At 42.8% G+C, this 23,426-nt stretch overlaps 1 protein-coding gene across 20 annotated transcripts in view; it reads left to right on the forward strand.

Moving 5' to 3' along the window:
• Positions 1–17,920, forward strand: part of ncor1 (nuclear receptor corepressor 1) — a 69,573-nt gene extending 51,653 nt beyond the window's left edge. For 6 of the 20 annotated variants that reach the window (XM_058383228.1, XM_058383226.1, XM_058383238.1 and 3 more), the window contains 25 exons: positions 1,299–1,460; positions 3,674–3,837; positions 3,986–4,106; positions 4,479–4,574; positions 4,940–5,031; positions 5,157–5,316; positions 5,636–5,770; positions 5,854–5,937; positions 6,089–6,312; positions 6,475–6,784; positions 6,913–7,104; positions 7,643–7,843; positions 8,485–8,631; positions 10,830–11,024; positions 11,164–11,299; positions 11,492–11,919; positions 12,089–12,220; positions 12,373–12,494; positions 12,584–12,816; positions 13,321–13,467; positions 13,821–13,939; positions 14,162–14,215; positions 14,432–14,635; positions 15,273–15,446; positions 15,553–17,920. In XM_058383228.1, coding sequence (XP_058239211.1) covers positions 1,299–1,460; positions 3,674–3,837; positions 3,986–4,106; positions 4,479–4,574; positions 4,940–5,031; positions 5,157–5,316; positions 5,636–5,770; positions 5,854–5,937; positions 6,089–6,312; positions 6,475–6,784; positions 6,913–7,104; positions 7,643–7,843; positions 8,485–8,631; positions 10,830–11,024; positions 11,164–11,299; positions 11,492–11,919; positions 12,089–12,220; positions 12,373–12,494; positions 12,584–12,816; positions 13,321–13,467; positions 13,821–13,939; positions 14,162–14,215; positions 14,432–14,635; positions 15,273–15,446; positions 15,553–15,752 — 4,232 coding nt within the window. In that variant the 3' untranslated portion in view covers positions 15,753–17,920. The remainder of the gene's footprint in view (positions 1–1,298; positions 1,461–3,673; positions 3,838–3,985; positions 4,107–4,478; positions 4,575–4,939; positions 5,032–5,156; positions 5,317–5,635; positions 5,771–5,853; positions 5,938–6,088; positions 6,313–6,474; positions 6,785–6,912; positions 7,105–7,642; positions 7,844–8,484; positions 8,632–10,829; positions 11,025–11,163; positions 11,300–11,491; positions 11,920–12,088; positions 12,221–12,372; positions 12,495–12,583; positions 12,817–13,320; positions 13,468–13,820; positions 13,940–14,161; positions 14,216–14,431; positions 14,636–15,272; positions 15,447–15,552) is intronic. The other 14 variants (XM_058383237.1, XM_058383241.1, XM_058383244.1 and 11 more) reach the window with 11 other exon arrangements.
• Positions 17,921–23,426: the final 5,506 nt, after the last annotated feature.

A 23,426-nucleotide genomic window follows, 5' to 3' on the forward strand; every position in this document is an offset into this window, starting at 1 on the left:
ACATCGTAATGTTTGAGAATAGTCATTTATGTCAACCATATGTGCTTTAAATCTTACCTTTGAGCTGGCACATGCAAAGATGTGCTTGGTCCAGTAGTGGGCCAGAAAGCAGTAAACGTAGTTCCTCTAAACACACGTAGCTGGTGTGAACATTATGGAAGATGAAATGTACATTAGTGGATATAGACATTATGAGCTGATTGTGATGTAGACGTAAGAAACATTCACATTAAGGATTCCTGTAGCACTGTCACAGCCCTAAAGTGTGGATCAGTGTAAGGAAGGGTCTTGGGAGAGTAGAGTGGGTGGAGACACTGCTTCGAAGTGGAGCTGGTAGAAGATGAAGTGATGAATCGCAGTGGTGCGAGTGGGCGTCTCGGGTCTTCGTTTGTCGATTGTATGTTTTCTCGGTCGTCTGACTCAGTCTCGGTCAGTGCTGGTTTTTGAAAAACTAACCAAATTGGGCTGAGACGGAGAGAAGGAAAGTTTATTTTATTATAGTTTTTTTTTTTTTTTTTTTTTAAACAAACAAAACAGTAGATATATAAAACCCGTTCTTGAGAACACACACCTCGTCTTAGTGTCCTTCTGAGAACCCTACACTAATGATCGTTATAGCTCCTTTAAATAAAAGCCACAAAGAAAGCTGTTTTCCTCATAAGGAACAACTAAATGCCCCCACCAGGTCCACTGTCAGATATCAGGGACATTTTGTCCTATATGTATATAAAATGCCCCCATGCACACCAAGAGAAAATCTGGTACATTGTGTATTAGTCTGAAGCACTCTTTGCTCTTTATTTTCTCTCCTTTTTCTTGGACTGCTAAAGGCTGTGTGGTGTCTCTTTGCTTTCCCAGACTTATTTAGGGCGGAGGAAAGCATGTCTTTCTGATTCTGGAATGATGGTCAGGGCTTTCCAGGGCTGTGAGAGCAGAACATGAGCCAAAATAAGAGTCGGGAAGGGAAACGGTGAAAGGCTGCCGTTTTAAAAAAGCCAGACAGGGGCAGTGAACCAGAGGAAAGATCGGGGCAGGCACTCTCATAGCAATGCCTATTAGCCAAAGTGCTCCAGTTATTCAGGCTCTCCTCGTCCTGTATTTGAGTCAGGTCGGCGCTCAGGCTATTCGCTGATCCTCATACGGTTTTGGCGTAGATCACGGCATCACTGGAGATGTTATGTTCATGCTTCACACCGAATATTAGTACTAGAATGATGCGCCTCTTTTCGGTCTGTGTAATCGTGTCTTTTTTATGATGCACATGTGTGTGATTGATACGCTGTCTTCTCTTGCCACAGGTAAGCCGTTTCCCTACATGCCATACGATATAAAGCTGATGGAGCAGGAGGCTCACGCTGCAGGAAGACCCGGTTCACCCTACAGACTGTCTCCACGAGAGCCAAGCAAAGCATCGCCCCAGCCCGAGCCCAACAACTCTGCACGCTACAGCGTCCCACCAGGTAACCTTACCTTCCCTACACAGCTGGGTTCGATTCTTTTGAGCACAAAAAAGGGGGAGTTCTTGCCGGAAAATTCAATTCTGCTGTAAACCTTGAACCTGTGGTGGTAAGAGCATGAGGGTGGTGTTGATAACAAAAAGTTAAACATGCAAGATTACAGAAATGATATATCGCCACTATGAAGTGTTATTATTAGGTTAGATTGAATTAAATACATATTATAATTGGCTACAACATAAATAACATTAAATGCAGCTATAAAAATCATTTAAACACAACTATTAGGTGCTTTATTTATTTTATTTTTATTATTATTATTGTTTAATTGCCGTGGTGTAAAAGAAATAAATTACCTCTGCTGTTATTGGAAAATAATCTTCATGATGGTAAACATTTCACATGGCACACAGCACACCACCCCATCGTTAATTATTTTCCCTTAACCGCGTGACTTGTTGTTGTATTTCTTTATTCCTTACTTACTGTATTATAGTTGGAACTAACGCGAGCTACTTTGCCAATGATAACACAGTCGCTTTGGGCAGCTGCACGTAGTCTTTATGAGGATGGAAGCTGAAGCATTTGACACGTGATGGTAAAATATGTAGCAAGCCACATATATATATTTTCTCAGAACCACCCACATGATGTAATTATTCAGATTTCGAATCAGTGGAAATTCTGAAACCGACAATGGACTCGGCCGCTATTTTTCAGTCCTCCCAGTTCCACCTAAGTGATTCATCTCTTTATATTCTTGTCTCCGTTATGTATAATTCATTGGCAGGCGGCAGAGGTAATGTTTCACTTCGATGTACAGAACAAGGTATATGAATTAATAGAAAGTTAATAATTTAGAGGACCTTTGCAGCTTTTGTGGTTACCTTAGTCACCTGTCATGGAGTGAGCGATTTTCTTATCTATGGCCGTGTCTGTGAGTAGCACACACACACACACACACACACACACACACACACACACACACACTGTACTGCTATTGGCATCTGCTTGTACCAGGTTACCACATAGAAGTGTGTTTGTGTAGAAAAGCTTAGCTTTGTGTAAATGTCAACCATGCCGAAACTAGAAGCTTAAACTCTAGACTCAAACTATTAGATAATCCAGTAAACAGAACATCCTGGGAACGGTGCGTTGTTCCTTGAAGTAAGCATGATGTGCCAACTCAAAGGAGGTGTTACTGTTACTGAGGTGTACCCCCTACTGTTTTGTTAATATATATATATATATATATATATATATATATATATATATATATATATATATATATATATATATATATATATATATATATATATATATATATATATATATATATATATATATTACCACTCAAATGTTTTCCTAAGTAGAGGCTAAAAGTCCTAGCTAAGTATTTCCTTTTACAAGCTATTTACAAAACAGAGGGGAGTCTTTACCAACAAACCGAGAAAGTTAGACAGTAAGGGAGAGGAGTGTGTCTTGCATCGAAAAGTGCCACGTCTCAGTTACTGCCCTGTTATGGCTGAGATGTAGGTGGCAAATGAAACACAATAGGTGCTTTTCGTGCCCGTGTCTTTCTGCAACTTGTAGTTTTGTGTAAATGGAAGGGGAATTTTTTTTTTCTTTTTGTTCTTTGTGGGCTGTCAACCATTTTCCTTCTTGCGTATTTGCACCCATGTCAGTTTGAGGAAGTGGGGCTGCTTGGATCACGGTCAGTGAAAATATATTCAGGTCACGGAGGAAGAGAATTTTCAAGACAAGTAAAAATATAACATGATATGTACTTGGCTTTATTGGGATGATACATATACAATGAGTATAACTAGAAGAAAACCTGCATTTATGCATAATACATGTTTTCATTTCAGTTTCATATTTTCATTGCTTTTATACCTTGAAATTATTTTTTAAACAGTTGTATATCATATAGAATAATAAGTAGCAGCATATGATAGTTCTTGGTGTTGGAATGAGAGATGCTGCTGTATGCTCCTCAGTTGCAGCAGGTAAGTAGATTGTACTTGGGCGATGTTATCAAAGTGCTCAAGTGTCCTTGGGTCAGTGTGCGTTCTTGATCCTATCACAGACAGGGCTCCACGGACGAGTTGGAGTTCATCTAAGATCTCGCTTTCCTTCGAAAACGTACACCACGTTGTGTCACTGTGCTCATCGTTTAATCCCTCCTCCTGCTTATCCTACTGTTGTTCCCGCAGTCCTGCAGCCCGCGCCTAACCAGCTGGTCCAGAACCTTCCAGAAGGAATGCGTGTGCCGTTTGCCCGCCACAGGCCCTCCAACATTCCGTCCCCGCCTCCGCTCATCCCTACGTCCAAACCCTCGGACAAGCCCACCTTCATCCAGGGAGGATCCATTTTACAGGTGAGTTAGATTAAAAACATTGATGGCAATTATTATAAATGCACTTCAAAATGTTAAGTGCAAAAATGTGTTTAAAGAAACATCATTTTCACCCAGTGTGTACCACTGTGCTGTGCTTTTTCTTACCTGTGTGTTTCTGCTCATGTAGGGAACGCCAGGCACGTATCTGCCCTCACACACTCATGCCATGTATGGGCCAGAGGGAGCTAAGAGCACTGGAGGATCCATCTCTCTCGGTCTGCCAAGACAGCAGGACCTTGCCAAGCCTGGTAAAGAGTCAGGGAAGGAGGGAGGGGTGGAGCAAACATGGGCGGGATTTGAAGAAGTCTCTGTGCCTTGAATACCTTGCGTCAGAGAATTCTTTAGTTTCTTTATGGGAACGTATCAAAAAGCAATCCGAGCCTCTAAATACAGTAATATACATATTAATACTGGTTACGGTTTATAAATGAGTACCACATTCCCCTTTTACTCTGTAAGCATAACTTACAGATTACAAATGTTCTCTTCTGTAATTAATAAAAAGGTCAATAAATATTTACATAGACAAGGTAACAGCATTAAATTAACCTGAGAGGGAATTTCAGTGTTTTGCCTAATCAGGTTTATAAGATATGGGTCATGTCTTCTCTACTCCTCAGTGACCTATATAAAGCAGGAGGAATGTTCACCGCGTGGGCAAAGTGCTCAGGCTGAAGGGCTGCTCTCCAGGGCACAGTATGAAGGAGTAGTCCGAGGTGACACGCATACACACACACACACACCCTGTACTACACCAGAAATATCAATTCATGTTTCACCGAAGGTGTCTCTTCTACAAGATTTTGTTAATTATTGTGATTCCATTATAAAGCTCATAGCCCAGACACAGTGCTCACATTTTATTTAGAGATTATCCAGAGTGTTCACCATAATTCTCAAGTTTTATAAAGAATCTATAGAGACAGTTGTTGCAAATTATGCAAACCCTAGTACTCGGTAATTAAAAAGCTCTGACCTCTTCATTCTGCTTGTCTGTAGACTCAGGACCATTTCATCTAAAAACCTCCACTGGTGCATCAGACAGATCCTAACTTGATTTTTTTTTTTTTGTCTTTTGCAGGGGGGCCGATCCCCATCATCCAGGACCTGGCAAGAGGGCCTACTGGAAAAGGCCCTGATGGACATCCCTTAAGAGCAGGATCCATCACACATGTACATAAATTTAATTCAGGCTGTGTTAAAGTTGTAGTGATCTGTTTTTGCTTGTACAAATTACATCTTGTGCTTTACTAATAAAGGAATGAACATTCTTTGTTCACCGGTCTTTTGTGTTGTAGGGCACCCCAGCTCTCCCTCAGTCCAGCATACCGGCAGAGCTGCTGAAGAGCAAGCTGACTGCTGAGGACCTAAGCAGTCCAGAGAAGGGCCGAGGCGAACCGCTGCCTAAAGGTCACGTCATTTATGAGGGCAAGAGTGGCCACATCCTTTCATATGACGGTAAGACATGCCATTTTATGATCGTCTGCTTTAGTGTTCTTCAGGTGCAGAGGGACTGTTTCAGGGATATTATTTTCTGAACCTAAACCAAGGAGCAAGGAATTTGTAAGATTTAAGTAGTTAAATAACGAACATAAAACATATATATAAAAAGCAAAGTATAAGTAAAATATGTTTTGGGGCAAATTGCATACACATACAAACAAAGATGCCTACACTCTTTCTCGATAGGTTTAATAATTAAGATTATTCTAATTAATCCATAATTAAGATATTTGTGCTTCTTGTTTTATATTAAATGTGTATTCACTTGCTACAGATTTTATGTCCACAGCCACTAAAAACCCCAGAGAAGGTACTCGAAGCCCCAGGATAGGACATGAGTTGAAACGCACATATGACATGATGGAGGGAACCAGAGGACATCCTGGAAGGGAGGCAGCACCTTTTGAAGGTAATTAACCCTCCACATAGGGCTGTTTCAGTAATAAAATTGCAGATGAGCATTATTCATGCATTTCGTTACTTGTTTTCCAGGTTTGATTAGTAGGGCACTGCCCAGAGATGGCCCACACCCCGACTCCAAGGAGAGGCCTATACTCGCAGGCTCCATCATGCAAGGTTGGTTAAGAGAGATGGACATGATCTTTAGCAGGATTTTTTTCATTTAATAACGAAAATTAATGTTTTTATATTATGGTTCCAAGCTTTTATTGATGATCGATGAAGTGTCAGTAAATGGGGATTTTTTTTTTTTTTTAATGCATTTCAGGGACACCCAGAACCGCCGCAGACGCTTTTGACGAGGCCAAGTATGGTAAGCAGATCAAGAGGGAAAGTCCACCGATTCGCTCATTTGAAGGAGGAATCACCAAAGGCAAGCCCTATGAGGGTGTGAACACTATCAAAGAGATGGGACGCTCCATTCACGAGATTCCCCGTAAGGAAGTCCCAGAGAGCCGTAAGACCCCTGTCTTGGAAGGATCCATTACTCAAGTGAGTGTATCATTAGCGGTTGACGGTGCTGTATGTAGCCGCCTTCAGTTTTGCTTTGGTACATTTGTTTGATACCGATTTAAAAAAAAAAAAAAAAAAAAGCTTTATTTTTGTAAAGGCCAGAAAGTGACAGTGGTGCATTGTGTGAATATTTTCTTTCAGGGCATCCCTCTGAAGTATGAGAGCAGCAGCGGCGCCAGCCAGTCTACCATCAAGCACAATGTTAAGTCACTTCTTACCAGCCCGGGCAAGCTGGAAGACTCCAAAGTACAAGAACGTGTGCGACACACATCAGTCGTCAGCTCGACATCAGTGCTGCGCTCCACACACCAGGAGGCCAACAAGGCTCAGCTCAGCCCGGGGATGTACGAGGACCCGAACGCACGCAGGACACCCATCTCCAGAGGATCGCCTCTGCTGCGGGCACAAGACGGTACAACACCTCATACATCTACCTTCAACTTCTTATGGGGTGCACATCACTTATTTCTTTTCCTGAGAGAAAAACATGATTTGATGCCCACACAAGTTATGTTTACGCATGCTTCGTTATAATTAGCCATCTGCTGCATTTCTAAGCGAATTTTCTCCCTTTAATAGGAGGCATAAGTGCAGGAAAGCCTGTGTCCCATGAAAGAAAAAGCACGCTGACTCCAACCCAGAGAGACAGCGTCCCTGCCAAGTCTCCTGTACCTGGAGGCGAGCCGCTGACCTCTCACGGCACATTCGACCCGCATCAGGTGTACCGATCCCACCTGGCACCTCATTTAGACCCAGGTCTTTTCCACCCAGGTAACCCAAGCACAAGTGCCCACGAGGTCACAACTACAGGAGTCTTTGATATTAGAATTACTTTATAGACCATAGGAGATGGATGCAACTTAACAGACTTCATGTTATACTACACTTGTAAACAGTTTGTATGCAAGTGACATTTCCTGTGTCATTGTAAGCAGGAGATGGGACCGTTGTCTTTGTAAACAGGATTAGATTCATCTTGTATGCATGATGAAATTTACCATGCAGTCAGATTAACGTTTGCAGTCTGTGTGTTGCACCTCCCAGTGGGCCATGGAGATAATGCGCCCTCTGATTTTTTTTTTTTTTCCCCCCACTATATAATAATTGCTAAAAAATATAATACATCTTTAAGTAATACTGTTCATGACATTACTTAAAAGGTCAAGTTAAAAATCACCTTTATAGCTTTTTAACCACGACTGCCAACTGAATTAGCATTATACGTAGCTTTTTTTCGCTAATTTAACATCGTCGTTTTATGGAATATTTTCTCTCTCGATATCTGTAAACCTGGCATCCTTCCTCGCAGCTTACATGTTCCAACGGCAGCCGTCTCCCACCGGCTTCCCTAACACCTACCAACTGTACACCATGGAGAACACTCGACAGACAATCCTGAACGACTACATCACCTCGCAGCAAATGCAGGTCATCCCTCGGGCCGAGGTCGCCAGAGGCCTGTCGCCCAGGGAACAGCAGATCGCCATGCCGTACCCTGCTGGAGCCAGAGGTGAGGGGTTGCATGTTTCCCGGGATGAGGGGTTTGTAGTCTGTAGACCTTGTGCTCGTGTGAACTAGTGGCAACCTTTTCCAGACGATCAGAAGCAAATGACCTTAAGGACAGAAAAGGAAAAAAATTATAGAAAAATGAATGAATGTAGGGCTGGGCTGCTCCTTGTATCAGGGCAGATTTGCCATAATGCAAAAAAATAAAAATATTTAAGAATTTTTTGAAGTAAATCCATAATATGCTTATTGTCATGTATTATGTATATGACGTTTTAATTGACATGAAATATGGGTGCAGTTGCTCAAGTGGAGACTCTTAGACTTTTAGATCGCTTGTTGCCTAAACCACTATTCCACACTGCACCATAACTAACCACAAACTAACCAGCAACTTTTGTTTGATTAAAAAATGTAATGTAATGTATTCTGATCAGCTTTCAGCCCTAGCCACTAATATCTAATCTGTAAAACATCATCTAGTATCAGTTTGTAGTACAGTTCATTGTTCATTCCAAATTGAAAGTCTGATCCCTGCTGTACTGTAGAAGCTCGGAGAAGCTTCTGGCTCTCGAGTGCAAAGTGAAGTGTGAGTCCTGGTTGTGGTTGCTTACCCTTTGGTCCCTTTGCTTCTGTCTGCAAAAGGTATAATTGATCTAGCCCAGATGCCTCCCACCATCCTGTTGCCTCACCCTGGGGGGGCAGGTTCCCCTAATCTGGACCGCATCACGTACCTCCCTGGACCTCAGCCCCCTTTTCCTAGGGTTTTCAACCCAGCCTCCATATCTCCAGGTGAGGACCCCATCCCAACTTTCCCAAACCCCGCCCCTTCCTCAGATCCCCCTGCTGTGTATGTAAGCGCCTGACCTCGGTCACCTTCATCTGCTGTTCTCTGCTCTTCCCCCTGACTGCTCCTGCTCACCTGCACCTGTTCCTGAAGCCAGCTTCACACTCCACGTGAAAAATACTGGTCTAGAACCAGCTTGATTACTCACTTCATAATAATAATAATAATAATAATAATCATAATAAGTGACACTAACCTGTATGCATCTCTGCAAGGGTTTTTCCTGTACCAGCTTCTTTGGTTAAGTTAGTGGTGGATAATACACTGATTAAACAGCACAAAACTGGGCGGTAATGATCTCGGTTATGAATCTCTTAGTTTATCGTTCGAGGTCGCGGAACGAGTCGGCTTTATTAGCCTTTAGCGTTATAGCCATCATGTTGGAAGTAACAGCAGTAAGCAAAGAGTTAAATACAAATAATCAAACTTTAATAAAGATATAATCATTTGGCCTAGATGTGCCCTAGATCTCAGTGAAAAAAATGATTAACAGTAGTTTTGTTTTTCGGTGTAATTTTATTCATGGACATTGTCATGATTCTGTGTCATGAAATAGAGCTTCACTATTCCACTTTATAAGCTGAAGCAAGGGGAAAAAATATGGCAGAAACACGTCAGAAACCTGTGAGCTCATTTTAAAATGACACAAAGGCTTACATGTAGTAAGAAACAACAAATCTATCCCTAAACTCATGGTTATTATCCACATAGTATTAAATTAGTACATTTTTAAAAGGTTCAAAACCTATGGAAAACACGTGAGTGGTGATAGTGTTGCCTATTTCATCCAGGACATGCAAGCTACACCAATTAAATTATGATAATTGTATATAAATGGTATAAACTAAGCCTTAAAATTATACATGTGGATCTCTCCGTTGCAAAATAGCCGCATTTGAGGCGAGCCCCGGCGATTTCTACAGAGAGCTCTCTAAAAATGTGTCTGTTGTCTGTATCTTCACCACTAACCAACAGACTAGTGTGAAATCAGTGATCTGGATGGGTGTAAGTTGATCATCAGGGTGCTTGCAGTTTCAGTCTCTGTGGGCTTGCACTACTTTCTCTATGGGAAAATTGTGGTACCGGTGGTCTGAGGGCTGCGGCTTTCTCATCTGGTTTCTGACAATAGGATGATGCTCTTCTGCTGAGGTTTTTCGTCACTGTTTTCTTTCTTTATTTATATGATATTTCTTCGATGTTGAGGTAAGCTCAGCGTGTGCCGTGTTTGAGCTGTTTTTAAAACAAAAAATAAAACCCCAAACATCATAATGCTAATGCTGCTCGCAATGAATTGTAGCCACAGCTTAGCATTCTGCTGATCGCTAGTAGTGTCTGAAATGTAGTGTTTAGCTAGAACCCAACACTTCTAAATATTTATTTAAAACTACCCCTGCACTCAATAAATTATTTATATATATATATATATATATATTTATATATATATATATATATATATATATATATATTTAAAGATCTTTCTGATTATACGGTGCAAATGTCACATTTCTCCATTTAAAGATGGAGACTTTATTAATACTTCTGTATCCAGGGGAGTTTGAGCTCCACAGTGTTGGACACTACAGTCATTTCTTCACAGTATCTGCGTAGTAAGCGTAGCTAGTGTTAACGATGATCACATTAGAAATTGGTAGGTTTTCTATTGGCAGGTTTATAAATAGAGACTCAGATGCTTGACCCTAAGAGTCATGTTTCCAGATCCGTGTATTCATATATGCTGAGCGTAAAGAAAACCTGTTTATAGCATGTATGTTAACTATTCATAGGTATTTGCTATGTAGAAAGTCCAAAGAAAATTCAAAGCCAGTACTCCGGTGTTATCAGTTGCTTTCTAGCTGCTAAATGCCTCCCTCACAAGGGCTCTTGCTTTCATCTTGCATCTCAGCAATGTCTTGTGATCTACTGTGTGCCTTAATCAATGCTATGACATTATCAACTTTCCCCAGCTTGGCTTAACAACAAGGAAACACTATTTTATTTTTCTTCATCTTAATAAAATACTAAAGGACATCAGTGCTTATGTCTCTCTGCCCTATGTTCCTTTGTGTGTGTGTGTGTGTGTGTGTGTGTGTGTGTGTGTGTGTGTGTGGGCACATGTCTTCGTCTGTGTTTTTCTTTCTTACAGGACACCCTGCACATCTCGCAGCCAGTGTGGAGAGGGAGCGAGAGAGGGAACGAGAACGTGAAAGAGAGAGGGAGAGGGATCGTGAACACAGAGAACGGGAGAAAGAGAGGGAGAAGGAGCGAGAGAGGGAGAGGGAACGAGAACGGGAGAGAGAGCGCGAGCGCATGGTAGTAGCTAACGAATACATCCGTGGAGGTGAGCGGAAACAAAACGCCGCACCGTTTATTATTTCTGCTTGATTGGATGAATTACTTCATTCATTCAGTTCATCGGTAGCGTCGTCTAAAAGACTAAAAATTTCATTACACGTTTTGTGTGTGTGTGTGTGTGTCAGCTCCAGAGCAGCCTGGCAGGCCTGGTAGCCGTGGTTTCTTGCGTTCTCCATCCCCTTCGATGAGGTCGCAGGAGAGTGTCGTCCAGCAGAGGCCCAGCATCTTCCAGGGCACAAAGAGTGTCATCACTCCTCTGATGTATGCTCCACATTACATACATACACACATAAACACACAAACACACACACACATACAGTTATACTATCCAGAAGAGAATGGGAAAGAAAACATGCTAATTAGTGTTTTGTAGTATGTCCTCAAACACCTCAATATTTTGATTTATTTGAAGCGTATTAAATTTAAATTCTGTGGTGACCTTTGACCCCCGAGCAGGCAGATTTCCCCTGCTGCTGCCTCTGCGCAGACTTCATCCCGCTACAACACAGCCGCAGACGCGTTGGCCGCGCTGGTAGACGCCGCTGCCTCCGCACCGCAGATAGACGTAGCGAAGGTCAAAGAGGTTAAACACGACGCCATCGGCGTCCGCGACGACGAGGTGAGCCCCTCACGTTCCATGTCACTTCCTCCTGGGAAACCACCACTTCCTGGATATCCAGACGGAGGAGGAGGAGGAGGGGCAACAAGTGGCAAAGATAAACCACCTCCCACTAAGTCTCGCATAGAGGAAGAGCTGCGCACACTCGGCAAGACCACCATCACGGCGGCCAGCTTCATCGACGTCATCATCACTCGTCAGATTGCATCAGAAAAAGACTCGCGCGAGAGGGGCTCTCAGAGCTCAGACTCCTCAGGAAGTTGTAAGTGACCTGTTTATGTTTATTCTTGCGTTTTTTTTTTTTACCATTTTATCTGGTCTCTAAACCATCCTGGCAATATGAGCAAGTGAGCTGTGAAAACTTAAATCTTAGATTAACTTGGTTGATTTACATGTACCAGAGTGTAAGGATTTTAACTCTGTGTGTGTAGTGTCATCGAGCCGTTATGACGGACAGAGCAGTGGAGCCATCGAGGTGATCAGCCCGGCCAGTTCCCCGGCTCAGAGAGAGGAGAAGAACGAACGGTCCTTCTCCTCAGAGAAGAACACTCAGCCATCTACAGGTGAAGCACCCAAGTCACAGAAGATCAAGATCTTTTCTTGAGCAGGATAATGTACAACAGATGCCATATTGTTTAGACAGGTTTGTTTGTGTGTAGACAAAAAACAGGTGGATAAGAAACTTACTTTTCTTTTTTGTTTCTGCCCAACACAGCTACTGTTAGAGGATTCGATATTAGTCGCTTCAGGCAGCAGGTGGAATCAGGACCCACAACAGCCCCACCACCACCACCTACACAAACTCACCGTGTGATGACCCTGGCTGACCACATCTCGGTAACCCAACAGACTCAACCACAGAGTAACAGACATTTGTGCGCACTCTACATTTTTGATAACGAAGTTTTTGTATTTTTGTCATGCAGCATATCATAACCCAGGACTTTGCCAAGAATCAGGACCCTCCTCCTTCCTCTAGCTCGTCCGCCTCCTCTTCCTCCATATCCTCAACATTCCAAAACTCTGGAGCAGCAGGCAGCAGCGTTCGGTCCAAAGTGCCTAACCGCTACAGTCCGGAGAACATCGTAAACCCCGCCCACCATCAGAAGCCAGCCAGCCGAGTGTCCCCCGAGAACGCCTCGGAGAAATCCAGATCCAGGTACTGCATGGTGCCATAGGAAATTCCAGAGAATAGAATGATGTGAGGAATTTACTGACTTCAGGGATTTTAGTAGCGGAGAAGGTAATCATTTGTGCCTCATTCCGTACTGACCAACAGGAACGAGCAGTTTTTGTTGAAATTGTCAACGTTTCCTGAAAATCCTCTTGAGCATCATATAGCATTAAAGACATTGTGGTCAACCCAGACACGAGCATTTCATCTGCAAATCCTGAAAGAGGCAAAGTAGTCTGTTATGTGAATACACTGCTGAGACTCCCGTGTGTGCATAAAGGCTGTAGGTTATGCCTGTTTTTTTTGGAAAATGATTAGAAACCTGATAAAGTGCAAAACATCTTAAAGACTGTAATAGAAATACAGTCACATTTGGCATCCTACTAATAAACATAAACTAAAAAACAAACCCTCAAAACGTAAACAGGTGTTAAAGCAACAGCCGGTTAAAAATCTGTGTGTGTGTGTGTGTGTGTGTGTGTGTCGCAGGCCAGGTAAATCCCCCGAGCGTGCCGGTGGCAGGTCCGTTGAGAGCTATGAGCCCATCTCCCCTCCACAAAACTACTCGGGACTGGAGAAACAAGAGAACAGCCTGCTTCAAAGCCAGAGGCGTGAACAGGAACTTGCAGAGCAAAGGTATACCTGCTTATCAATATAATGATGAGCTATCATTGAGCATCATGAGCTAATGCTGAGACCTGGCTACCTTTGAGGACACATACAGATATCAACGTTGGGTTTGAGCCCTGTGCTGTAAAGGATGTGATTGGAGAAGGATACTACTAGATGTAGCTTAAAGCATAGTGTAAGCCAAGACACTGAGTGATGGACACCCTTTATGTATCAGTGTAATCTCATCCCCCCCCCCCATCAGCCTTGCCTGGCATCCTTAGTGGAAACTTGGACTGTTCCCAAACATTCCCCATACTCCTCTTGATCCAATAACCTGTTTTAACCTGTAACCCTCTTTGCCCTTTCTCCGGTGTCAGAACGGACTCACGCTCCCCGGGCAATGGCAACTATCTGCCTGCTTTCTTCACCAAGCTGGAGAGCACATCCCCCATGGTGATGTCCAAGAAACAGGAGATCTTTCGCAAGTCTGATGTCGGTAAGGGTCTCTCTTCTTCCTTTCTCCACAACCTTCCTTTTCTACAGTTTGGATTCAGAGCAATATAACAGCTCAAGTTTCTCAGTCAGCTAAGACTGAGGGTTTTATGTTCAACACAATATGGCATCTAGACCCCAGATTCCATAGGGTTTTTAGTTACCACAAAGATACTTAAGAAGTTGTTCTGGATAGTGGAGAAAATGTTGTCTCTTTTCTTTCCAGGGAATACACAGCCAGGCACAGAGATCTTTAATTTACCAGCAGTAACAACCTCAAGTAAGTAGCCTAAATCCCGGGCTTTTTTTTTTTTTGTCTGCATTGCTACACCAACTCAAATCATTGCTATCGTCCATGTATTATTTGCTTAGGACACGGTTGTTATTATTACTGGCGTACTTTCACTTATGTGTTTTCTCCCTGGCATGTGAGGAGCTTATTCACCTGAGAATCTTCTATGATAATGAAATGACTCTTTATCCTCACCCTTTTCAGGTAATGTGAACCTTCGGAACCACTCATTCAGCGACCCAGCCAGCAACCTTGGTCTAGAGGATATAATCCGTAAGGCTCTGATGGGGACCGTAGAGGAGAGGTCAGAGGAGCAGAGTCAACAAGCTCAGTCTGTAGCTTCAGCTGTGGGAAACAACTCTGACGGGCGACAGGAGGCCAATCCGTCTCCCAGCGCAGGTAGATATTGTAAGGAAAACAAGCACCCCCACACGCATGCACGCACACCGTTTCATCATTACATGTACACTTCCTGTTCGAAAATATAATCATCTCCATGTTACTTACTCGAGTCCATAATGTGAAATAGTCATTAGCGTGCACACTGCAGGTAAGAGCGCTTTCACATTGAATCTAGTTTTTCATTATTCTTGTTTGTTACTAAAGACATTTTGGAGTCATGTGTTATTCCCCCCCCCCCCCACACACACACACACAGCATGATGAGGTGCATTAAAATATATTGTCTGGTTACGTGAGGCAGATTTCAACCTATATTAAAAATCATAGTGAAACTGAACTTCTGCTTATCATCTGGCGTTAATCCAGGTCATGTCAGAAGTATGATCTATATAGACTACAATAAGCCAAAAACCACATTTAAAACAAACCCCAAAGCATAAATGAACGGGACTAAAGTGAGTTATTATTAAATGTTCTGATTAAGATACATGAGCAGAACTCAGACGAGTAACATTTTGCAGTGTAAATGTATTTCCATTCATGTGGTGTTCTTCAAAATCCTGGCTGCTTTGAGATTTACACAGCACTGTGTACCTGCACATGCTTGTTGCAGTTAGTCATGGGTCTTCTTTTCCCCCCATAGCAGCGAAGCAGAAGCTCCAGAGCAAAGCGAGCAGTAGGAAGTCCAAGTCGCCCAACCCAGGCCAGGCGTACACAGGTGGAGAGCGACCCTCCTCTGTGTCCTCTGTACATTCTGAAGGAGAATATCACAGGCAGGCTCCCAGCTGGGCTTGGGAAGACCGGCCCTCATCCGCAGGTGAGTTCTGAGAGGAACAATACCATTCCAGCCTCCAAAGCTGTGTGTTGCACTGATTCTTGTGAACAGTTTGACACTTAGCAAACTGTGTCTCTGTGCTCTCCAGGTCCAATGCAGTTCCCTTACAACCCTCTGACTATGCGCATGTTGAGCAGCACGCCTCCCACCTCCATGGCCTGCCCTTCTCCCTCCATGCAGTCCCAGCAACAACCAGGAGGAGGAGCCAACGCTCCGACCCGCGCCTGGGAGAGGGAGCCACCGCTGCTCTCGGAGCAGTACGAAACCCTGTCGGACAGCGACGACTGAGCTGGGCCGGGAACCTTGACCCTTTTGTCCTCCCTTCGACCCCCTTCCCCAGCCCCTCGGGTCACTGAGAATCGTGTCCCTGGCGGGGCGGCCCAGCTAACACGCGTCCCACTCAGTGCTAACTTTGAGTAGGGATTGCCTGGGGAGGCACACTCGCTTCTGGTGCTTTTATATTTCCTCTTGTGCTTGTAGAAAGCGTCGCGAGGGAGCCACGGCCTGATCGCTCAGGATAAACCGTGTCCAGAAGCTTTATTTTGCCTGTTTGTGAACGAGCAAAGACGGAAAAAAAACAGAAAAGAGGATGAAGAACTTGAAATATAAAGACTTGCTTCAAACGTGTTTAATTTCTGTAAAGAAATACTTTGTCTTTAAAAAAACAAAAAAAAAAACAAATGTATGTAAATAGAGTAACCTTTTGCAGTGTGAATTTTTATTATTTTTTTTTTTTTTTTCAGACTTCTTGTGTTTTATTATTACTTTTTAAATCAGATCCCTGCTGGTTTAAAGATTATACAGAAAGTTCTTGCTCTCAAAGATGTGAAAAGTGTGGATTTTCTCCCATGGCAGGGCGCAGTGTGAACTTGAACCTGAAGCACCAAGGAGAGGAGAGCATTTCAATCACACAGCCTGCCTTTGTAGCACTGGAGGCACCAGGGTCACCACAGATTTTTTTTTTTTTTGTAAAACAAGCATTCGACCTGTTACATGGGTGCATGATGAGAAAAATAATAATAATTTAAAAAAAAACGTTTTTTCAGCCCTGCAGAAAGATCTCCATTTTGGTTCACGTGAACAAGTTGAGAACACTGGTGTCAGAGCAGAATGTTTTGGGGTTTTTTTTTTTATTATTTTCAGTGAAAGATGAAATATAAGTTGAATGTTTTCTCCCTAAATACATGTTTTGTTTTGTTTTTGTTTTTTTGCCTCTGTGGTGAAACTCGACCACGGTTCTGGTGTCTGCTTCAGAGAGTTGGCTCTGTGTGGTTGCTCGATGTTCTGCTGTTTTATTTCTTCTTCATCTCTCTGCCAGAGGAAAGCTTGTTTCACTTTGGAGAGGTTCTTGGTTTTCTTCTCATGGAGGAGAAATCAAACTGTGATCTTCCTTCTTTTCTTCTTCTTCTTCTTCTTCACATTTTTCTTCTTTAAAATGCTGAAGCGTTACATGCTGATCTGTCTGGCGAGAAAGGTAAAGAAAAAGGAGGGGAAAAAAAGCTTCTGTTTTGTCACACCTCTGCACCACTGTTGCACTTTTTTTTTGTTTTTGTTTTCGCTTACTAACTTTTGACAAGAGTTACTACCTGTAATCTAAGTTATTGGAGCTTCTGCAGAGGTCTGGACTCTTCGGCTTCGCTCACGTTTTTGCAATAATCTTCTCTTATCACGGAAAAAGATCTCCGGTCGCCGTTCTCCGGCTCGGTCGGACGCATCACGTGATCTTCGCGCTAGTCTATGGTACAGTTTAAAAAAAAAAAAAAAAAAAAAAAGGCTGTTAAAGTTGCTGCTTCGTAGTGGTGGCTTTCACTTAGAAATCATCTTGATGTAACAGACAATAAGCTCCATTTCAGTTACCTGCACAAAGTATCGCTGTATTTTCTAAAGGCAAGACCCGAAAAGGTTTCAAATCCCGTAGTGCAATTTTTGTTCGTTTTTCTTTTTCTTTTTCGCTTTGCTCAAGTAACTAAAAACCTGTCTGTTTTTATTTTTATTTTATTTCTTGTTATATTTAATTCGTTTCACTTCTGAGATATGAAAAAAGCCCTAGAGCTTATGTTGAGATTTATTTTTTATTTTTTTTTTTATTATTTTTTTTTTTTTCCATCGTTCTCAACATCATTGTTATTCATCCTTTTTTAATGGGATGCAAAGTGTTTACAATGGCATTGACAGAGGAAAAAAAAAAAAAAAAAAAGGCGGTGAAACTTGAATCTTAAGAAAAAAGAAAGTCAGTCATTGCATCAGTTAGTCTATTTTTTGAGTCCGACACCATGCAGTGGTAACTTTTTGTTTTTTCTTTTGTCCTTTTTGGAATTGAGACTTGAAATAACCCGTGTATCCCATGTTGTTGGAAAGCAATGTTTGTATCGCACAATGTCTCTTAAGTAGCCAATTACAAAATTTTCAGACCAATCAATAAAGTGGATTAGCGCTCCACCTTTTCTGAAAATTTACTTTCGTCTCCCTTCACATTCATTTTCAGAGTTTGTCATCATTGGCATTATATATCTTGAAATCGGACCAGGTCTAAGTTGCCACTAAAACGGCTCTGACTCGACGAGACTCCACTGAAGGCTTCTGAAGGTGTGCTGTGGCATCTGACACCAAGATATTCACAGCAGCATCCTTAAATTCCATCCTCCATAATTCTGATTCGTTTTTCTACCAAATCCCCCCCCCCCAGCTGCTCGATCAGATCGAGATTTGAGGAACATGTGCAAGCACCAGTCTTTGCCATGTTCCTCAAATTCTTCCTGAACAGTGTAGCAGAGAGCATTAGCTTGCTGAAAGAAGTCACTGGCATTAGGAAATTCCTTTGCTATGAACAGTTCTGTAGGATGGTACGTGTCAAAGTAATATCTGCATGAATGACAGGATATTCCTGTTCCCCAGGTAAGCAATGCACATGCAAAAATATACAGCTCTGGGGGGAAAAAAAAGACGAGACCACTGCCCAATCTCCAGATTTGAACCCTATTGAAAACCTCTGGGATGTCATCAAGAGCAAGATCGATGGTCACAAACCATCAAGCAAAGCTGAGCTGTTTGCTTTTTTTGCATTAAGAATGGTATAAAGTTCCCCAACAGCAATGTGAAAGACTGGTGGAGCGCATGGAGCCAAAACGCATGCAAATCAGGGTTATACCACCAAATACTGATCTCTTAATGTTATTCAGCCAAAGCATTAACAATTATTTTGCAGTGGTCTCTTATTTTTTTTTCTCCAGAGCTGTATATATTCATCAGACCACCTTCTTCCATTGCTCCATGGTACATGTATGATGCTTACATTCACGCTGTAGGAGCTTTCAGCTTCACTGTGTTTTGACATCTGTCTGTCCTTACAAGTCGAGTCGAGATGTTTTCATTGTCATTTCAACCACATATAGCTGATGCGGTACATCTAGTGAAATAAAACAACGTTTTCTCCAGGACCATGATGCTACATAAAACAGCACAGAGCTCTAAGGATTGAAAAGTAGGTCATCCTAGCCACATAAAGTGCACAGTGTCCACAACCTCAGTGCAGACAGTGCAATACACTACAGGATATAAAATAGCACTGTAATAGTGTGCCAGTGTGCAAATAAGAGGATGTAAACAACAAGAGGATTCTTGTAAACATATGAAAACATATAGTAGCAGCAGCTGATGCCAGCATTAAATAATCATGTGCAAAAAAAGCATGTAAGCAGTGTTTGAGTGGTGCTGTGAACACAGATGTACAGTGTCTCACAAAAGTGAGTAGACCCCTCACATTTTTGTAAATATTTTATTATATCTTTTCATGTGACAACACTGAAGAAATGACACAATGTAAAGTAGTGAGTGTACAGCCTGTATAACAGTGTAAATTTGCTGTCTAAACACACAGCCATTAATGTCTAAACCGTTGGCAACAAAAGTGAGTATACCCCTAAGTGGAAATGTCAAAATTGGGCCCAATTAGCCATTTACCCTCCCCGGGGTCATGTGACTTGTTAGTGTTACAAGGTCTCAGGTGTGTTAAATTTGGTGTTATTGCGCTCACACTCTCTCATACTGGTCACTGGAAGTTCCACATGGCACCTCATGGGAAAGAACACTCTGAGGATCTGAAAAAAAGAATTGTTGCTCTGCATAAAGATGGCCTAGGCTATAAGAAGATTGTCAAGACCCTGAAACTGAGCTGCAGCACGGTGGGCAAGACCATAGAGCGGTTTTACAGGACAGGTTCCACTCAGAACAGGCCTCGCCATGGTCCACCAAAGAAGTTGAGTGCACGTGCTCAGTGTCATATCCGGAGGTTGTCTTTGGGAAATAGACGTACGAGTGCTGCCAGCATTGCTGCAGAGGTTAAAGCTCGTCAGTGCTCAGACCATACACCACACACTGCATCAAATTGGTCTGCATGGCTGTCATCCCAGAAGGAAGCCTCGACTAAAGATGATGCACAAGAAAGCCCACATACAGTTTGTTCAAGACAAGCAGACTAAGGACATGGATTACTGGAACCATGTCCTGTGGTCCAAGGAGACCAAGATAAACTTATTTGGTTCAGATGGTGTCAAGTGTGTGTGGCGGCAACCAGGTGAGGAGTACAAAGACAAGTGTGTCTTGCCTACAGTCAAGCATGTGAGTGTCATGGTCTGGGCCTGCATGAGTGCTGCCGGCACTGGGGAGCTACAGTTCATTGAGGGAACCATGAATGCCAACATGTACTTTGACATACTGAAGCAGAGCATCATCCCCTCCCTTCGGAGACTGGGCCGCAGGGCAGTATTCCAACATGATAACGACCCCAAACACACCTCCAAGACAACAACTTGCTAAAGAAGCTGAGGGTAAAGGTGATGTACTGGCCAAGCATGTCTCCAGACCTAAACCCTAAGGTGGGGGAGCGCAAGGTCTCTAACATCCACCAGCTCTGTGATGTCATCATGGAGGAGTGGAAGAGGACTCCAGTGGCAACCTGTGAAGCTCTGGTGAACTCCATGCCCAAGAGGGTTAAGGCAGTGCTGAAAAATAATGGTGGCCACACAAAATATTGACTCTTTGGGCCCAATTTGGACATTTCCACTTAGGGGTGTACTCACTTTTGTTGCCAACGGTTTAGACATTAATGGCTGTGTGTCGAGTTATTTTGAGGGGACAGCAAATTGACACTGTTATACAGGCTGTACACTCACTACTTTACATTGTAGCAGAGTGTCATCTCTTCAGTGTTGTCACATGAAAAGATATAATAAAATATTTACAAAAATGCGAGGGGTGTACTCACTTTTGTGAACGTGTGTGTGTGTTTCCAGTTCTGTTCTGTGTGTTAAGGAGTCTGATGGCTTGAGAAAAGAATAGCGATATATGGTCGACAAAAAAAGCTTCTTGGTCCAAATTCTTTGGTTCCTTTTCTGTGACAGCAGGAGGGTGAAGAGTGTGTGTGAGGGTTGTGTGAGGTCATCCACAATGTTGTTCGCTTTGTGGCTGTAGCGTGAGGTGTATATGTCCATGATAGAAGGAAGGGAGCCTACGATTATTTTCTCAGCTGTCCTCACTATCTGCTTTAGGATCTTGTGATGCGAGATGGTGCGATTCCCAAACCAGTCAGTGATGCAACTGCTCACGATGCCCTCAATGGTCCCTCTGTAAAACATGGTCAGAATAGGTGGAAGGAGATGGGCTTTCCTCAGCCTTCGTAGGATATAGAGATGCTGCTGGGCTGCTTACTGATAGAGCTGGTGTTGAGTGACCAGGTGAAGTTCTCAGCCAGATGAACACCAAGGAATTTGGTACTCTTGACATAGAGGAGAAGTCGTTGTACAGTGGAGAATGGGCACTATGTGCTCTCCTAAAGTCAACAACCATCTCTTTTGTTTTGTCTACCTTCAGAGACAGGTTGTTGGCTTTACCACCAGTCTGTTAGCTGTTGCACCTCCTCTCTGTATGCTGACTCGTCGTTCTTGCTGATGAGACCCACCACGGTCGTGTCATTTGCGAACTTAATGATGTGGATGGAGCTATGCATTGCTGCACAGTCGTGAGAGCCCTGAGAGGCCCCAGTGCTCAGTGTGATGGTGCTGGAGATGCTGTTCCCCATCCAGACTGATTGAGAATTTCCTGTCAGAAAGTCCAGGATCCAGTAGCAGAGGGAGGTGTTCAGGCCCAGTAGGCTCACCTTCTCAATCAGGTGCTGAGGGATGATTATGTTGAATTCTGAACTGAAGTCTATACACAGCATTCACACTTAAGTGTCCTTTCTGTCCCGGTTTGTAAGAGCCAGGTGGACGGTCATAGTGATGGCAGCATCCGTGGAGCAGGTGGGATGATAGACAAACTGCAACAGGTCTAGTGAAGGTTGCAGCAGGGTCTTGATGTGCCTCATGACTAACCTCTTGAAGCACTTCATAACGGTGGGTGTCAGTGCAAATAGACGATAGTCATTGAGGCAGGAAACTGTAGTCTTCTTCGGCATGGGGATGATGGAGGTGGTGTTTAGGCAGGTAGAGACAATTACAGTGCTCTGGGAAATGTTGAAGATGTCAGTGAAGTCATCCGTTAGATGTTCTGCACATTTCTTGTGGTTGGGGAGGTACGTGCCAGGGGTGATTGTCTAAATTATATCCAGCATGTTTGCCTCTCTTGAAGGCCCCTATCACCATGTCACCAGTTTACCTGTTGTCCTTCCTTGGACCACATTTGTTATGTATTAACCACTGCATACCAGGACTTCTGCTTTAAGAACTGACTCTACTCCTGTTGCCACACAAATCTCACCACTTGAGAGGTGTCAATGAAATCATCATGGCTATTCATGTCGACTCTCAGTGGTTTTAATCTAATGACTAATCAGTCTAAATGTGGACTACTTGGTCTATGACAGGTGAAGACCTATATTTCCTCCTAACAGGGTTTTTAGACTGATGGTTTCCTTACTCTCTGTCCTAGTGAACCAGTATTGATGTACTCATTGATAGAAACTTCAAAGCACCTCTGTACATCGCTCTGGATAATGGGGTCTGCCATATGCCATAAATGTAAATGTAAATATGGATGTGTGTGGATTTAGAGAAGCGTGAGTGAGCATAGTCATTATCACTTTTGCTCACTGCTTTTTCTAATCTGTAGATAACCTTACCATGAATTAAATGAGAAGTATTTAGTTTCTCTCTTGGTTTAATGTAAAATTTAAGATGAACTGTTACTTTAATAACAAGGTTTTACTATAAATATTATACTATATTATATTATGCTATAAATGGTTATACAACTTAAGTAAACTTTTTCTGACTCATAATGTGTTCCTCTTTATTTACAGGTGAACATCTGTGCAAAGATAAACTTTTAAAACGCTCTAATGTTTCTACTGAGCTCCAGTCTGATGTCCTGCTGCCGTGTGACTTCGATCCGGCTCTCCTCGGATCAGATAAGACTGCAGATATAGCAGTGCAGTGGAGACAGATAAACACAACATCACACGGTTTACTGGAGATCTCTCTACAGGGAGAAGCGATGTTCTGGAATAGTAAAGAACGACGTATCAAGCATTTTCCTAAGCTCTCTGAATCAGGAAACTTCTCCCTCCTCCTTCAGAAAGTGCAGCCGTATGATCTGAGTCTCTACACGTGAGCTGTTTAATGGGACCAGGAGTATTGGGTGTCAGGAGATAGAGCTGGGTTAGTAATTACAATTTTAGACCACACTTCCTTCTGACAGAAATCTGTGATTTACAAATATTTATTTTTCTATGAGACAGATTCTACTTTTCCTCCTTTCTCGCTACAGTTTCCCTGCCTCTGAAATCCATCAGCATAGCAGGAGCAGTAGCAGCAATAGCAGGAGCAGTTCTTCTGTTCTTAGTTCTAATATGTTTATGATTAATGGGACCAGCAGTATTGGGTGTCAGGAGATAGAGCTGGGTTAGTAATTACAATTTTAGACAACACAATTTTCCACACTTCCTTCTGACAGGAATCTGTGATTTAC

Source organism: Hemibagrus wyckioides, linkage group LG28 (genome assembly GCF_019097595.1).
Source record: "Hemibagrus wyckioides isolate EC202008001 linkage group LG28, SWU_Hwy_1.0, whole genome shotgun sequence".
Lineage (NCBI taxonomy): Eukaryota > Metazoa > Chordata > Actinopteri > Siluriformes > Bagridae > Hemibagrus > Hemibagrus wyckioides.